Here is a 15,383-nt window from a genome sequence, read left to right on the forward strand (position 1 = left end):
TTAGTACACAGGCACTGTGCACCAACTCTGCTTTTGTCAAAACGCTGCTTCAAACGCGTCAGTAATTAACTGTTTGCAGTTTATTGGTAGACACACTCTAAAACCATGCAATTATCTTTCAAAGAACATGGTAACATTTGAAAAATTACTTAATGTAATGAAAAGAATCTGAAGTATTTAAGCCTCTCTTTATATGACTTCTAAAAAGCAAACTCAAATTACCATGTCAGTTGATAACATTTTATTCCAATACCAAACTATGAAGCACCAAAACAGAAAAATACTGCAAATATTCCAGTGACTCTCCAGGGCAGTACCATAATTGTGAATCAGAAAGTAGTTAGAGATATTGATCCCCTTATTAGGCAAATACTTACAGGGGAAAAACATGACATTTCATTAATAACTGAAACCTCTGACATGTGGCAGAGGGATGTATATATGAATTTTAGAGTCTTTTTACTTTGCAGTCCTACACTATCAGGATATAATACTGAAGCTTTAATAATTTATGTATGTGATTTCTGAAGTTATGTAAACATTGTAACTGAAATAAATTACTAACAAGCCATTGTAGAATTTACAATAATGACTAATCAATGCTACAGCATTAGTGGTATTAAAAATATAATCACTATGTAAGAAAGAGTTTCCTCAGGAGCTTAAAGCACACTTCAGGTTTTTTAAAATGACAATATATTATTACTTTAGAAGACTCTTACATCTAAAATGCATGTGCCTAAGTCTTGAAATTATTAGTCACATACTACTGGTAGAAATGGCAAGGTTGTGGAATTGTTTCTCAAATTTCAGAACAGCCAAAACATTGCGAAAAAGCCTCACCCTCAAAACAATAAAAAAATTGGCTGCTGTACCATTATGAAATGGCTGTAACTTGGGCCACAAACATTCCTATTACTACTCAAGTAGCCTCAGTGCTTTCTCACCACTCATTCCCATCCATGTACTGTGACAGGAATCACATATGGTGCAGAGCTGTTAGAAATGGCATTATTCAACACTTGGTTAGGATATAGAGTTCCTACTGCATTATAGTATTAAAAAGCATATATATATATATATCTATGCTAATTCTTTAAACAATTTGCAGTGTTTTGGCAATTAAAGTCTGCTTTGGTGCTCAGAATTATTTCATTTCTATTTGATAGAATTCAGTCTTTTCACTCAAATCTGAAAATGATTCTCCACACATAAACCCACTAAAAATGTTACTGTTCACAATGTCAGGTGTAATTAGCACTTCATTAACTCACCCCTTTATCTCCTCTTGTTTTGGAATTGAATTTCACTGTCTTCAAACGGGCTCGTTCTTTTTTCTCAACCCTACCAAAAAAAAGCACACACAAAAATGTCAGAATCAGCAAAACTCCAGAACTTCAAGTTACCACTTGTTACAACAGAACCTTTTGTACTACACATTTTATTGCTTATGACACATTCAGAAAATTGAAGCCTGCTAATGGAAAACTGCTATTTCTCAAGGGATGAGCTGTGAGAGTATTGGGAGTATTTTGTGGCTAAACATGTTCAATAAATCCAGACTGCAAAGAGGAATCACATCGCACTAAGTGAACAGCCTCAATTATCAGTCACTAGCAGATATTAAGATTCAGAGCACCTAAACTCTTATTTGAGTCTCCTGTATGCCAACAAAAACCTCATCTCCATTGGCTCTGGCTATCAAAGAATGATTTTCCAGTTTTCCACGTTCTAGGCAGAAAGAATTCATTATAGTGTCATGACTTGAATAAAGTTCATTCCTACTTTGCACCTTATCACACATAAATGGTTATTGAACTGATATTAAACTCACATGTAATATTATTAAAACGACAACTCACTTTCAGTGAGAACAGAGAAGGTGGATGTGGACCACCTTTATTAACTTCAGCACACAACTCCTAAAGCTAAATAGGGTTTTAGTGCTCGTATTGAGTAAATGAAAATCCCACTACGATTACTTAAAAAAAAAAAAAAGAATCAATGAAGTATGACACACCTCCGTTTGCTTGGGATAACTCCAATTTCATCACTTTCTCCATCTGGAGTCACCTGCCGTGCTTGCCACCATTCATCATCAGAAGCATTAATGACATGGAGAATATCGCCAAATTTAAAGTTCAATCCTTGACTCGGAAGGCCACTGTCTTTAGTCTTGTCATAATCAAAAAGAGCTCTACATTGAAAAGAAAAAATTAAACATAGAAAAAAAGCAAGAAAAATCTAGGTGAGTATGAATAGCACCAAATATGAAGCAAGCTGCCTATGCTATTCATAAATGATTGCATCATTCTGACAGGTACTTACAAGAAGGCTGAATACACTTTCTCACACACACACAGAATGTGTAGTACAGTACCCCCACACACTTCTAAGCTTTAATCAACGAGGAAAAAACTTCATCTAGAGCAAACCTCTAGTGCTTTACGAAAGCTCTACAGAAGACACCTCCTGCAATTCAGTAAGTACTTTGCACAGAGCAAGTTACATGTCAGCCTAGGATAAAGACAAGCACTTAAAGCATACAGCACTGTCAAATGTTTTGTAAAGCACACTGTTTCATATCAAGTTATAAATTGAAATTATTTAGTACAGTTTAGTACAGTCTTTAAAATAAAAGTCAGTATCCTGCTCACAGGAAAAAAAAAAACAACTTTGAAATATGATTTGGTCACCATTTTGCTACTGTAGTACCTACAGGCAGAGAACCTTATGCACATTCTTTGAGGAAATTCCTGACCATTTCGAGAGAATTTCCTAAGGTAAGCCTGTTTTCAAATAATAGGTCCTCACAATACCTGAACAGCAGCTGCATGACTACAGTTTTATTAACATTCCCTCTGGCAGCAAGATTGGTTTATGCAACTGACTGCTGATCCCCTTTTTGTTTAAGAAAGCACATTGTCTGGAAAGGTACATGGTGCACCACACCATGGAAATGTTCTGGTTTACAAGTCATATCTTTTCTGCTTTTCTGCCTTTTTCTGCCTTTTAGATCATTTTATACCTGGACAAGTTCCCCGAGGAAATGAAGATATCTGCAGTATGTTTTTCCCTGGCACAGCTAGAGGGTTTAATGAGGATGTGGAAATGAAAGATGACAGGAGTCACTTAGCAAATGGCAACAGATACTGCCAAGGTTCTGCCCTCCAAAGGGCTCCTCTTTTACATTTGAAAATAATTCACAAACTTCACCCCTATGTGAAATAAGTACTTGTATGACACAGTCGAAAAATCTTCAACATTATTTAATCTGCCACCTCATATGCTGTCAGTGCTGCACTTTCTGAACAATACCCAAATTCAACTTACTCGATACCAAGCCAAAGTAGCACCAACAGATGACAGTGTGATGATGTAAAAGGGTGTCATATTCCTTGTACAAAATCTTCTTGTTTGTTCATCCCAAACACTGCTCTTGCATACCTTTTTCTGCTAGATTTTTAACATCACAGAAATTTCTAACGCATGTAAATCAAAACCTATTTACTCTAAAATGTACTTCAGTTTTGTGAATTTTGCCTTTCTGAAGCACTGAGTGAACTGTATTTGTTCATAACCAATAGCAAATTGTTACAGGGAAAAAATTCAAAATATTCTCTCAGATGAATTCACCTTCAGCATCTGTTGCAAAACCAGAGTTGTTTGAGACACCATGCCTTTCTTGGGATATATTAAAAAAAATTCCTAAAGGATTAAAGGTTTTAATAAAGATTTTTAGAATGTCTAAAAAAAGACAAAAATTTTAAAATGGCTTCAAAATATTTGCTCTCCCAATACAGAGAGCCTTATACTTAAATCTGCAATAGCTTTAATTTAAGTTTATAACCAAATTTAGACTTTCAATGTTGAAATAGCTTGGAGGTTGAAATAACACCTTGCTTAGCAGTGCAACCTTCACAATAGGAATCTTTTGAGTTAATTCCACAGCATATTTCAGATATCCTGAGTATTTAAAAAAAAAAATCAGAACCATTTTTTTCTTCCTGTGAAATAGCCAAAATATTGGAGGTAAGAAAATGATACAGACAGGAAGTAGTTATTCCTCCACATTTATTCTGCACATTTGTTCGAGAAACACTCTGGACAAATATCATTTCATATCTCCAAATGAAGTGCACGTAATCCAGTATGTACTTTCAATGCAGATTCAAGAGGTATACATTTTCACTGAATTAATTACATGCATCGTGAAATTTATTTCCTGAGATTTCTTGTTAGCATTCACACAATGATTTCTACCAGCTCCACTTTTAAGTTCTATTTTTGAGTTTGCATATAAATTTACAAAAGCTGTGAGCTTGGCCTAACAGCATTAACATATATGGTGACTGCAAGAGAAGAAATGCTCAGGAGTGAAATAGAGGCAGAAATGGATACGGTCACTATTACCACCATGTGCTTTTCCAACTAGATAATGGTTCAACAGAGCAGGTTTTGCACAATGAAAGGCAGTTTCATCAAAGACATTTCCTCTGGTGAAATTACTTCAAGAAAAATAATTTTATTGGGCAAAAAAGTCAAAGCTGATGAAGTTTTATAAAAAGATGGTATAGGCTATCACACAATAGTGACAAAACTATGCAGCTAACATTTATAACAATACCAGGAACTGCTAATGAGCCTATAAATTACCTCAAAAGCGAACAGAATTAACAAAAATTTCTTTTGATTCCAAGTGATTAACATGGCTTTTCCTGTATGCCTGGCATGTTATCAAGCAAGAACTCACTTCACAGCCCAGATGATGCATTTATCTACAAGCTGGAATATAAAAAATACTGCTTCTATTAACTTCCTGCATGGAGACTTTTATTACAGATTAAAAATGGCATATATATATTTACTTAAGTTATAAACACAAATTAACTTAAAAATAAATCTAGTAATCCTGATCAACTACTGCTTTAAATGCAGACCCATGATATTTACTGTAAAGTTCTATTTAAATTTAAATGGGAAGTCCTAAAAATTATTTTCTAGAGAAAGCACCAAGTCCTCCCTTTTATTTCACTTTGTATTACTCAGGAACTAAAGAGCATTAAAAAGATAACTCAGAGCTCCTTCAACCACAAGTCTAGAGAAACTGAAATTAGGCTGAATATTTCATGAATGTTTATGCTTCAAAGCCTAAAATGTAATGGCTGTGTAACAGTGCCAAATTTTCCACAATAACTTTTTACCTGCCACTCATTACTTTCAGTATCACAGGCTGTTGACCAAGTTTTACTGAGGCATTTTCTTCAACAGAGCAACCAGGAATTCCTGCAGCAAAAGCATCTCTGTTTCATTTCATTAAATATGAATTAATTTTACCACTTCACAATAAATGAAAGTCAGCTTTAAAGGAAGTTCTCTTTTTCTGAGTTATTGGAAAAGTTGTTTGAAACTTAATGTTTGAACTCAGTGAATAACATAGAGACAGCCCAATTAAACTGCAGGCAAGTACACTTAGCCTGCTGCTAATAGCAGATCTGATTTTTCCAAAGGATTTAGTTAAAATTTCCTAGTCATTTTAAACACTTACGTTTCTTCAACTTGGAGACATAACCATTTTTTGCTCTGATTCAAGCACAAATCAGCACCATTGTTTGAAATTGGAATGTATTATGCTGGTCAGAAAAATGCACAAAGGTAAAAGTAATTTTTGATTGTGAATGCTACACACATTGGAGAGTGAGACTTGCTACAGAAAATGAGATTTACTCTCTCTCCATGAATTATCACAGAAACTTGATACCACGAAGGTATCTCAAATGTGCTTTTGAATCTCCAGATGAACATATATATCTATAGATATAGATCAGATGCAAACACAGAAACGTTATTATGAGAGAATCTGTCTCAGAACAAAGACCAGAAGAAAGATAAAGCAAAAGAAGACACATCAGCACATCTGAATTAGCTGGGGACAGGGCGGGTGGTGTAGGGGCAGTAGGATGTACAAATGGAGAGTCAGCTGCTGCTGAATTGCTGTATTTGCATTGTCCTCCAAGGGCTGTTTCCTAAATTGCTGTGCATCACTTTTTGATATACACACAATTACAAAGAAAAATCTGCCACTTTACTCCAAATTGTATTTTCGGGCAAATGCAATTGCCTTTTCCTTAATATTACATAATACCAAAAAATGCTGTTTGCAAGCAGGACTAGTCTTAAAAGTATCACGTTTACAAGGATACAATCATATATTTGATTTTATTTCCTAATTTGTTTCCATTATTTTGAGAAAGCAGCAGAGATGATTTTCAGGGTATATTTATTGAATAGCTTTTCTGCAATTGTGATTGAATGCCTATAAACATTTTACTGTTGGATTTACCATTCAATTTCATTACATAACTGGCATCCTTTAAGGCATATCCAAAACCCAGCACTACTGAAAAAAGATCTCTGAAGTTATTAAAGTTGGCTTTGAATTGCTACAGTTAAAAGTACAGTATGACTAAACCAGAGGGACTTATTATAAGGAATAAAGTGGGTAACTACATGTTGTGTCAGTATCTAGCAATATGTGAAAATATTCATAAAAGTTACTTCAGTGGAGTCAAAATTACATCAGAAACCAGACAGAACAGATGTGAACCCTTTCTGTGCATACAAAGTTGCCTTCCAGTCCTTGCCAACTTTTGGTGTGATGACACAAGCCGAGCCCAAAAGCCCTAGCAGCACCCTCTGTGAAGAGATGTGGGTACAGAAGTACTTTTGCTGTGGAATTTTTGCATTTTAGATATTTGTACTGACTTATACCAACACTGATTATTCAGCCTCAAAAACCTTCAATAAAATCAGTCCCCACAGGGCTTCTGCCAACAGCCTGGAGAAGGCTGCAAGTTCTGCAGCAGCTGCAAAAGTCAAAAGCTTTACAAATTCCATCAGTAAGATAAAAGCTGCATAAATATAAAATGTTTGTCAGTGTGTCAAAATATCAGACATGTGAGCATGAGCAGAAGTGGTTTAGAACCTAATCAGGCTATTGCTAACCAAACAAAAGCATTTAGAATTGTTTAGGCGTAGTTATATGATGAGAGCTAAAACAATTAATTTTGGGTTTATGGAAATGAAGATCTTGGCACAATATCCATACGTACACCTACCTACCAGTGGAAACTGAAGGATATGGATAACTACAGTATCAAGCACTAACCCCAAGTATTTAAAGCATTTATTTTTAGAGATTTAAATTTTAACTCCCAAAATATTGAAGGCAAACAGAAGTAGAAAAAAAAAGTAGGCTCAGATCTGAGAAAACAGAATCCAGCTACTGAAACAACAGGTTAAAACATAGAAACTACCTGTTAGAGTCAAGCTAAACAGAAGCCTTTTGAATATTTAGCTATATTTGTGTCAAGCATTCGGAAAGAGTTACAAAGGACCGTGACTTTCCTCAGCATCGATGCAATTACTTAGGGAACTGCTTTGTGTATGACTTATTTCTTTTCCCATAGCTCAGCAGACAGAACACACCATGAACAAAACACTATCTGCTTTGGGAAAAGTCAACAGCACCTGAGCCTGCTTCCTTTTAGGAGGTAAACCAGTGAGGTCCTACGACATTTTAAATCATGTTTAACCCAAACACCAGAACTACTTGAAGGCATCCCTGCTCTACTGAAACATTCTGGCCCCTACCAAGAGGCTGCTGCTGGCCCTGATTCAATCCAGAGATGAGCTGATTTGAAGAACTCAAAAACCAATTTATTTTTAAAAATGCAATCCTTTTACCCATGTTCCATACTTGAAGTGTTATGCTTTATCAGTACATGATAACCAATGTAGGAGTTGAGTGACACACGAATAAGCTGCACCCTGCCATAATTTCCCTGTGAAACCACCTATTTTCTCATCTGCTTCATGCTCTTACTTTTCCACTTCCTTTCAGCCTCCTTCATGTTTAACTTGATATGAATAAATTAATGAGGTATACTCAGTTCATTTGCTTTGCATTTTCTCTCTTGGTTACCATGGAAAAATATTCCATAACAAAATTCAGTTGGATAGAGAAATAATGTTCCTTAATAAAGCCGAGAAAGCAACTAAAGTAAGCTGGAGAAAATAAGATGGAAATCTGTCAAACCTTAAGAGAGAGAAGACTGTAAATTTGAATTCAAGTACTGAACAAAGGAGAATATGAAGACTACAAACTGAAATAAGTCAGCTCTGAAGACTTCACATGACTTAAAGAAGAGATTTTTTTTTTTTCTGAAGGGTTATCATCTCTCTCAAATCAAAAGGCAAAAAGCAAATGATAACACCACTCTTCAAAGTTCATACAAGGTCTCAGGGATATTGCTTCTTTTTCAGCTATATTACATTAATCACTCTAAATAAAGCTTTATTTTTATTATATTTGCATATAAGTATCCCTTTAGTAATACTTAGTAAATAATTATATGAAAACACATATACCAAAATAAGTCTACAGGAAAGCAGGAAACACAGTAGCAGTGCTATGCAAAAGATGATTACCTGACATAGAGGGATCTCTTCTGGCTGGTTCGCAAAGATCCTGATCCTGAGCTAATGCTACTGTTCATCATCTGCTCCCGTAAATCATGGATTTTTGCTTCAAAACGACTGTATTCTGTAACAAACACAGGCATGGCAATTAGTTTCCTGCTGAACTTCAGCAATTAAACTGAAAGAGAATCTGAAATAATTTTGATTAGACAAAGAAAATACACAAGGATATTATACTTCAAAATTCTGTGATTGTAATCTATACTTCACAGTAACTATTTTTTTCAAATTAAGTCAAGCATTTCTACTAATAACTATCAATTTCATAGTAATAAAAAGACAGATACAGATAAGTTTTAACCCATGACAGAAAGGAAACTTCGGAACATACATGTGAAATACATGTTTATAATCAAGAACTACATATTTTAAATTTAAAATGTTAAGAAATGGGAATGAAAAATGTCTGTATTTCAAAATTACTGGATTTGATTGAGATAAAGAATTTAACACCACAAGGTGGCAAATATGCAAAACATCTTCTGAAGTAAGACCATGTTCTTCTGGGAGGTCAGGAAAGGAAAAAAAATATCCAGAATTCTCACATGCATTTCAGTCTACTTGTAAAGGGCATTAGAGCTTCAAATTGGCCCCACAGAATTATGTACAATGTTAATCCTGGAAAACGGATTGTGTTCTTAAGCAGCACTCTGTACTAATAAAACTAAGCTAAATGCATTTGATTTTAGCTACAAAAGCAGGCAGGAAAACAGTAATTGCTTCTTCAGGACAAACATCCCCTGAAGTGAGGTACTTACATGCCGTCAGCATAAAATACGACCTCAGAGCAAGTAAGTTTTTCCTTCAGCTGAATAGTTTGGACTTCAGGATCAACAGATCCACTTGTAAACCCTTCCTAGTCAAAGGAAATGTTGTTCAGCCACCACCTTCCCCAGGAGAGCACGTGATGCCAGATTATAACAAGTCAACACTGGGAGAGCCAGGGCGTGTGTGCTGCAGGCAGCAGCTGGAGCGGGCAGTGAGCCGCTCTCCGAGCTGCACCCTCGCTCCCCGCGGGCACCACGCTCACTCAGGAGGAGCAGGGCTGAGAAAGGGCCCTGAAATAAAAATGCTTGAGAAAAATCTCTAAAGTAAGGTTCCTTCAACAGCCATCTGAAGACTGTGAGTGTTTTATCATAGTATGTTCTGTAGCCCTTTCTCCCCACACACTCATCATACCAATAGCATCTAGAATTAACCCTATCCAGTTTATGAGAGTATGAACAGTCTCTTCAATAACCCTAACTTTGGTCCTTTATAAACAAAAGCTGGTAGCTTTTAAGATATCTTAGTTTTTAAAATAGCACCAAGCGCCTTTTCACAAATAAAGTTTACATCAAACACTTTACTGGCACTAAATCAAACTGATGAGGTTGTTTGACAAGAGAATCAAAACCATTATTTCCACCACTACTGATGCCATCACTAATAACAAAAGAATGTAAGATAGCAGGACAGTAACCAAAGAGGAATGTGAGAAAACGACATTTTTAAGAAAGCAACATTCCTTAGGGGAAGGGCTCTGATGCAGTGAGAGAACAGCACACTCCTACTGTGTTACTGCTGCCCTGCAGGGCTTTGGGTAAGTCACCTTATTTTACTCATTTATATCCAAGAAATGATAAACCTAGAAGATTTTTGTATGCCCCTGGGTGAAAGAAAGTAAGCATGGAAAAGATCAGATAATCCAAGCGTTTTCTTGTGCTACAGCCTGTTCAATACTAAATGTCTCTGCAGCTCTTTGCAATAGCTACTGGAAAAAAATACAAATTTCTGTATCATGTGTCATTTTATTGAAGAATCAGACTTCCTCCTATGCAGTACATAGATTTAAGAGAGCTACCAGGGAGGCTATTTCCCAGTATTGCTTAACTATCCTGTATTTCACCCTCAGATTGCTGGTCTTGCAGCTTCCTGAACTAATTTAATTTTTCTCATCAGAACTCCTGGGAAGTAAGTGCTGAATGAGTGACAGGGACATCTGTAGGAGTAAGGAGGAGAATAATTTCACCATACAGGCTCCTGCCATATGAATAAAGCAAAAAAAGGAAACTAATGGGCTGGGACTGAGAAGGCTTTATGTTCGAAAAGAAGGAGTGCCAAGAAATTTCATATTTAGGAGAAGCTTAAGCACTGTGCAGTCAGAATCTGGTGAGCTCCTCAGATGCAGAGCTAGCTAAAATTTGAGTTATATTCCTCTTAACAGAAGGTTTTGGGAGTAACAGGATGGATAGAATTCTCACCGTTATTGGGTTTGGAGCTGAAAAGTACACAGGCTTTTTGGATTTCAAAAAAAGAAATCTTAGTATTGGTATAGTGGTTATGCTGGAGACAGAAAAGATGACAGCAGGACTCTTGATAGCATCAGAAAAGCAGTGTTAGTCTGATACCCAAAGGATCAGCACCTGTGCCCTCTGGACAAAGTAGCATTGATTCAACATCAGCTTCACGAATCCAAGTGTGAGCTCTGCTAATTTGTCTAGAAGAGGTTGTAATTTGTCTAGGACAGGCTATATTTCCATCTCTGTGATTAAGAAGAGTTGGATATCAAGTGGTTTTTGCATCTTCAATCTTTTACTTTCCTTCAGCTTATCATCCCTAGATTCTCACAAATGCTAGAGAACTGATTTCTTTACAATTCCTTTCTTTCTTATGTTATGCATAATAGCCATATTTAGTGTATGACAAATTTGATATTTGTTCCCCTAAATCACAGTGAACAGCACAGCAAACTTTCACTAGGCTGTGACAAAACCATACCATGCACATATAAATATGTAACTTTAAAAAAGTTTCCTCATGTGAACATTCCAGAAATTCGGAGCTGGAATGGGCACAGAGCGAGCAAGATGAAAAGGACACACTGCTTTCCTGTTCAACAGGAAATGAAGAGCTTGGCAGGGAAGGAATGCTTTTGATTTCTGTGATTTATCAGGGTAACCAAACAGAAAGGGCATAAGCTAGTTAAACAAAAAACTACAAGTGATTTTAACCCAAATGAAGCAGGCTGGTCATTGGAACTCTGTCTACAAGTATCCTTCCAATTTCCACAGCCATCTGTGGAAATCTATTTCAGAATCCACTGAGATTCTGAAATTCTGTTTTAATAAGAACTATGGTTCAAGAAACACAGACACCCACCCAAAAAGAAATTCAAAACCAAAAGAAAACCACACAATCCAACCTCTCAATCCTCATTAAGAACTTGGTCAGGCTCCAAAACAAGATGGATATGCAACAGCAGTGAATGCTGCTCAGAATCAACTTGTAAGGTCTTAATTTTAGGAAAGCTGCTGATGATCTACATCAAACAAAGGATAACAGACAGCAAAACTACCATGAAACATAATAAAATAAGACCACTTGAATAAGGGCATCTTTTCTTGACTAGAATTTTCTCAGAGTTTCCAAGAAGTTTAGAGGCAGAGAGGGAATGGTATCTACTGTCCTAACAGTGAGATCAAGGAAGCACAAGCACCTCCTGCTTCAATCCATGGCATTTATCCAACAGAACCCCACCATCACCCAGAAAAAAAGAAAAAATCCCAAAGCCTACTCAGGCTTACACATAATCAGTTGTTAAGAACAGAGGATGAATACATCTGGGCTCAAGCTTAAACTATAAAATTATACTGGATAAGCAGATGGCGCAAAACTACACTAAATCTGCTCTGTTTCATGTCTGCATGTATTCCAGCACAGCAAGAAACAAAAAGGAGGCAAGATGAGCAAATCTTGGAAGATTACTCTGATTCCTAGCTGCTAAAGTGATTTTACCGAGAAATCTGTCATATTTTCAATGTTAATATTTACTTGAACAGAAAATCAAAATTCCAGAAAGGATCTGATCACTGAAACTCTCCTGAACTGCCCATCTGGTGGGCAAGAAAAACCAGACACACAGAAAAGTGGGGAATTGTCTGTGCAGGCAGGGGAAGAGGACAACGAGGCTGCAATGAACATGCATCTGGTCTGGAACACACATTCCAGCAAATGGGGCAGGAGAGCAGAAGGCTACACAAGGGATGGGAAATTCAGCAAGCAGCACAGAAGGAACAGCGACTCAAAGAAGCCGGGATGTGCGTACAAGGAACAGATGGCAGCGCAGCTCTGAGATGCAGAGATTCTTACTTATATCGAACCCACGTAGAGCTGAAAAAGTTCACTTAAATTAAAAAAGTATGCCCCTTGCTTCCCTCTTCCCATCTGTCTATAGAAAGCTCTCTTTAGCAGGACCCATTGGATCTGTCTAAGCAGGACAATTTTATATAACTACTGATTTATATTCTTTTCTCAACTCCCAGAGTAGATTCAATTTTCCTTTTCATGGTGCCTCCAAAGAGAGAAATGGAGTCTGGTAGTCAGGATGATCACACTGATCCTGTATTGATCTTCCATTTTTCTTTTAAAATGCATGGACCACAAGACAAACATCACAAATCATTTTTGAGGAGATACTATTTTGCTGCAATGCTTGTCATTTCATATTAACATTGCCTGGGACAGACCACAATGAATTCCATATGCTGTTGGTGACTTTTATGCACTCTAATGTTTAATGAGCTTGTATCTCATTAATCACTTGAAAGACTGCCAGGGAATTTCAAAAGATTAGAAAAACTGCATTTGTATTCAGTTAAGGACACCTCCCACAGACCTTGGAAAACTCAGAAAGAGACTAGGTCCAGTCACTGCTGAGGTGAATCCACTAAAAATGTTGTTGAAGGCTTAGCAAGCATTCACAAGCAATTTTATTTAGTATATTAAAGAGTAGGAGTGAGGTTTTAAAGGATTAAAACATGTGTAAGCCGCCTTATAGTGTCCATCAGGGTTATATATAGCAAAACCCTTTTTCTAATCTTAATGGGTGCAGTTTTGAAGATACTCTAATTGGCTAATCTAGATTACTTGCAAATGAGTAGAACCAGGTACAAAACAAGTAAGAACAGAAGCCTGGAAAACCAGGGACTACACCAAAAACAGGGCAAGTTTTTTTTGAAGTTTTTTTTTTATACAAATTTTTCATTTTATGAAATCGAGATGCACTGATCTTTTGAACTACCTTTGTTTAAGAAAATGCATGTCCTCATCTAGAAAACAAGGAAAGCTCAGCCTTGATAAAAAATAGTTACTGAAAACTCAGTTTTGCACAAGCATTATTGGTTTCATGCTACCCCAGCTGGACTTCTGCAGACAGAAGATTTACAATGTATTTCAAGATTAACGCTCAAAAAACAATCTTAGCTTATACATATGAAAATAGCACCATTTCCCAGAGCTTCGTTATTCTCTTTTAAATTCCACTAGAAAACAGTACACAGATGCAGCATTGTAAACAGAAAAATCAGCCACACACTGGCCATTGAGCAGAGAGCTCTAACAAAACTTTTGTACTTCCTCCTTTTTTTTTCTTTTGAGTAATTTGTTTTCAAAACAAGAGAGAATGAAAAATACAGAGTTTCCATTAATAACACTGAAAGAATGTGTGTTAACTACCTATATGAACAATGCAGGTTCAGAAAGCAAATGCTTTACAAAAATAAATTGAAATCTTCTCTTGATGTTTTGGTTCCACCTTCTCCTAATCTTACACTGATCCACCAGATCACCTAAGAACATGAAGCTAATCTGATCACTTAAACATCTTACCACTCTTTCAGAAAAGAAATTACAATTTTATTTTTGGTATGTCAGGTGAACCCTTGGGAAACAGAAAGGGCTGGCATCCTTTTTTGTCATGACAGGCTTATCTGAATTTTGCCCTGCTTTAGGGAAAGATGAGGTGACCAGTGAACAACTGCTGGTGCCAATAGACTTGGCCTGCTGCCTTCCTCAAGGCTCTCCAAGAGCAGGCTTCACAGTTTATGTAACTGCAGCTAATGTTATCCACATCCTTAATACAGCTCAGTTCTGATCTAGCAGAGCATAACCACAATAGAAAGCTTAACCCACTAAATTATTTTCTATTCAATTTCAGTCAAATACATTTGCATATTTTTAATATAGTTGTTAACACTTAAATGCATTTAAACTATAATACAGTTATGGCAGCCCACTGACACCACATACCCTTTTGGAATGGCAAAATCTAACCTTCCAGAAATTCTGAATTTTGAGGCAACATTATTATTACATTTCAGATGACCTTTAATTTGAGTGAATGTAACAATGGATGGGAAATGTGAAACACAGAGCCCTCCAAGAACTGTAAGCCTCTGCTGTCCTATACTTCCCCCTTGCTGCTCCTCTCCTCACTACATTCCCTTCAAGCACTCAAGTTCCTGTAACCCTGTTATGCAGCATGATTAAAATTCTGACCATTCTGAACTCCCACTCCCAGGAGATACATATATATCCAAATTTCTTAGTGCTTCCTCTCATTCCTCTGCACCCACAGTACAATTCTTCCTTGCCATCCCACCTCTGCAGGAAACCCAGGGACACAGCAGTGTGGCACTGAGGTGTCTGCAGAGCCAAGGAGCAACACGAAAATTAAATGGATCAGAAGCCACTACAAATGCAAATGGCTTATCAAAACACTTTTGTGTACTGAAGCAACATCTCCTATTTTGAAATTGCTCCAGGTCACAGTGTTTCTTTTCCAGTTGAATTCACAGTATAGCAAAATCCCTTTTTATTCATGAGTGATGTTGTGAAAGGAAGTAGAAATTTGTAGTACAAATGAGGGATTAAGGAAAAGCTTCCAAATAAAAGTGAAAATGAGAACAAGATCCTGACTTCCCAACCACATTTCTACAGGATAATTCCTGTTTCACACACTCTTGCTCATCTCCTGCTACAGATCCCTCTGCAGCATCCAGCCCCAACAGGTCCAAACCCAC

The 15,383-nt window shown here is 36.7% G+C and overlaps 1 protein-coding gene across 11 annotated transcripts in view; it reads right to left on the reverse strand.

Moving 5' to 3' along the window:
* Nucleotides 1-15,383, reverse strand: part of DLG1 (discs large MAGUK scaffold protein 1) — a 145,707-nt gene that overhangs the window by 19,614 nt on the left and 110,710 nt on the right. For 10 of the 11 annotated variants that reach the window (XM_063408668.1, XM_063408660.1, XM_063408664.1 and 7 more), the window contains 3 exons: nt 8,491-8,605; nt 2,021-2,197; nt 1,275-1,344 (listed from right to left, as the gene is read on the reverse strand). In XM_063408668.1, coding sequence (XP_063264738.1) covers nt 1,275-1,344; nt 2,021-2,197; nt 8,491-8,605 — 362 coding nt within the window. Of the gene's footprint in view, nt 1-1,274; nt 1,345-2,020; nt 2,198-8,490; nt 8,606-9,299; nt 9,436-15,383 lie in introns of those variants that run through there. The other variant, XM_063408669.1, reaches the window with a different exon arrangement.

This window comes from Prinia subflava, chromosome 11, assembly GCF_021018805.1.
Source record: "Prinia subflava isolate CZ2003 ecotype Zambia chromosome 11, Cam_Psub_1.2, whole genome shotgun sequence".
In the NCBI taxonomy this organism is placed as follows: Eukaryota; Metazoa; Chordata; class Aves; order Passeriformes; family Cisticolidae; genus Prinia; species Prinia subflava.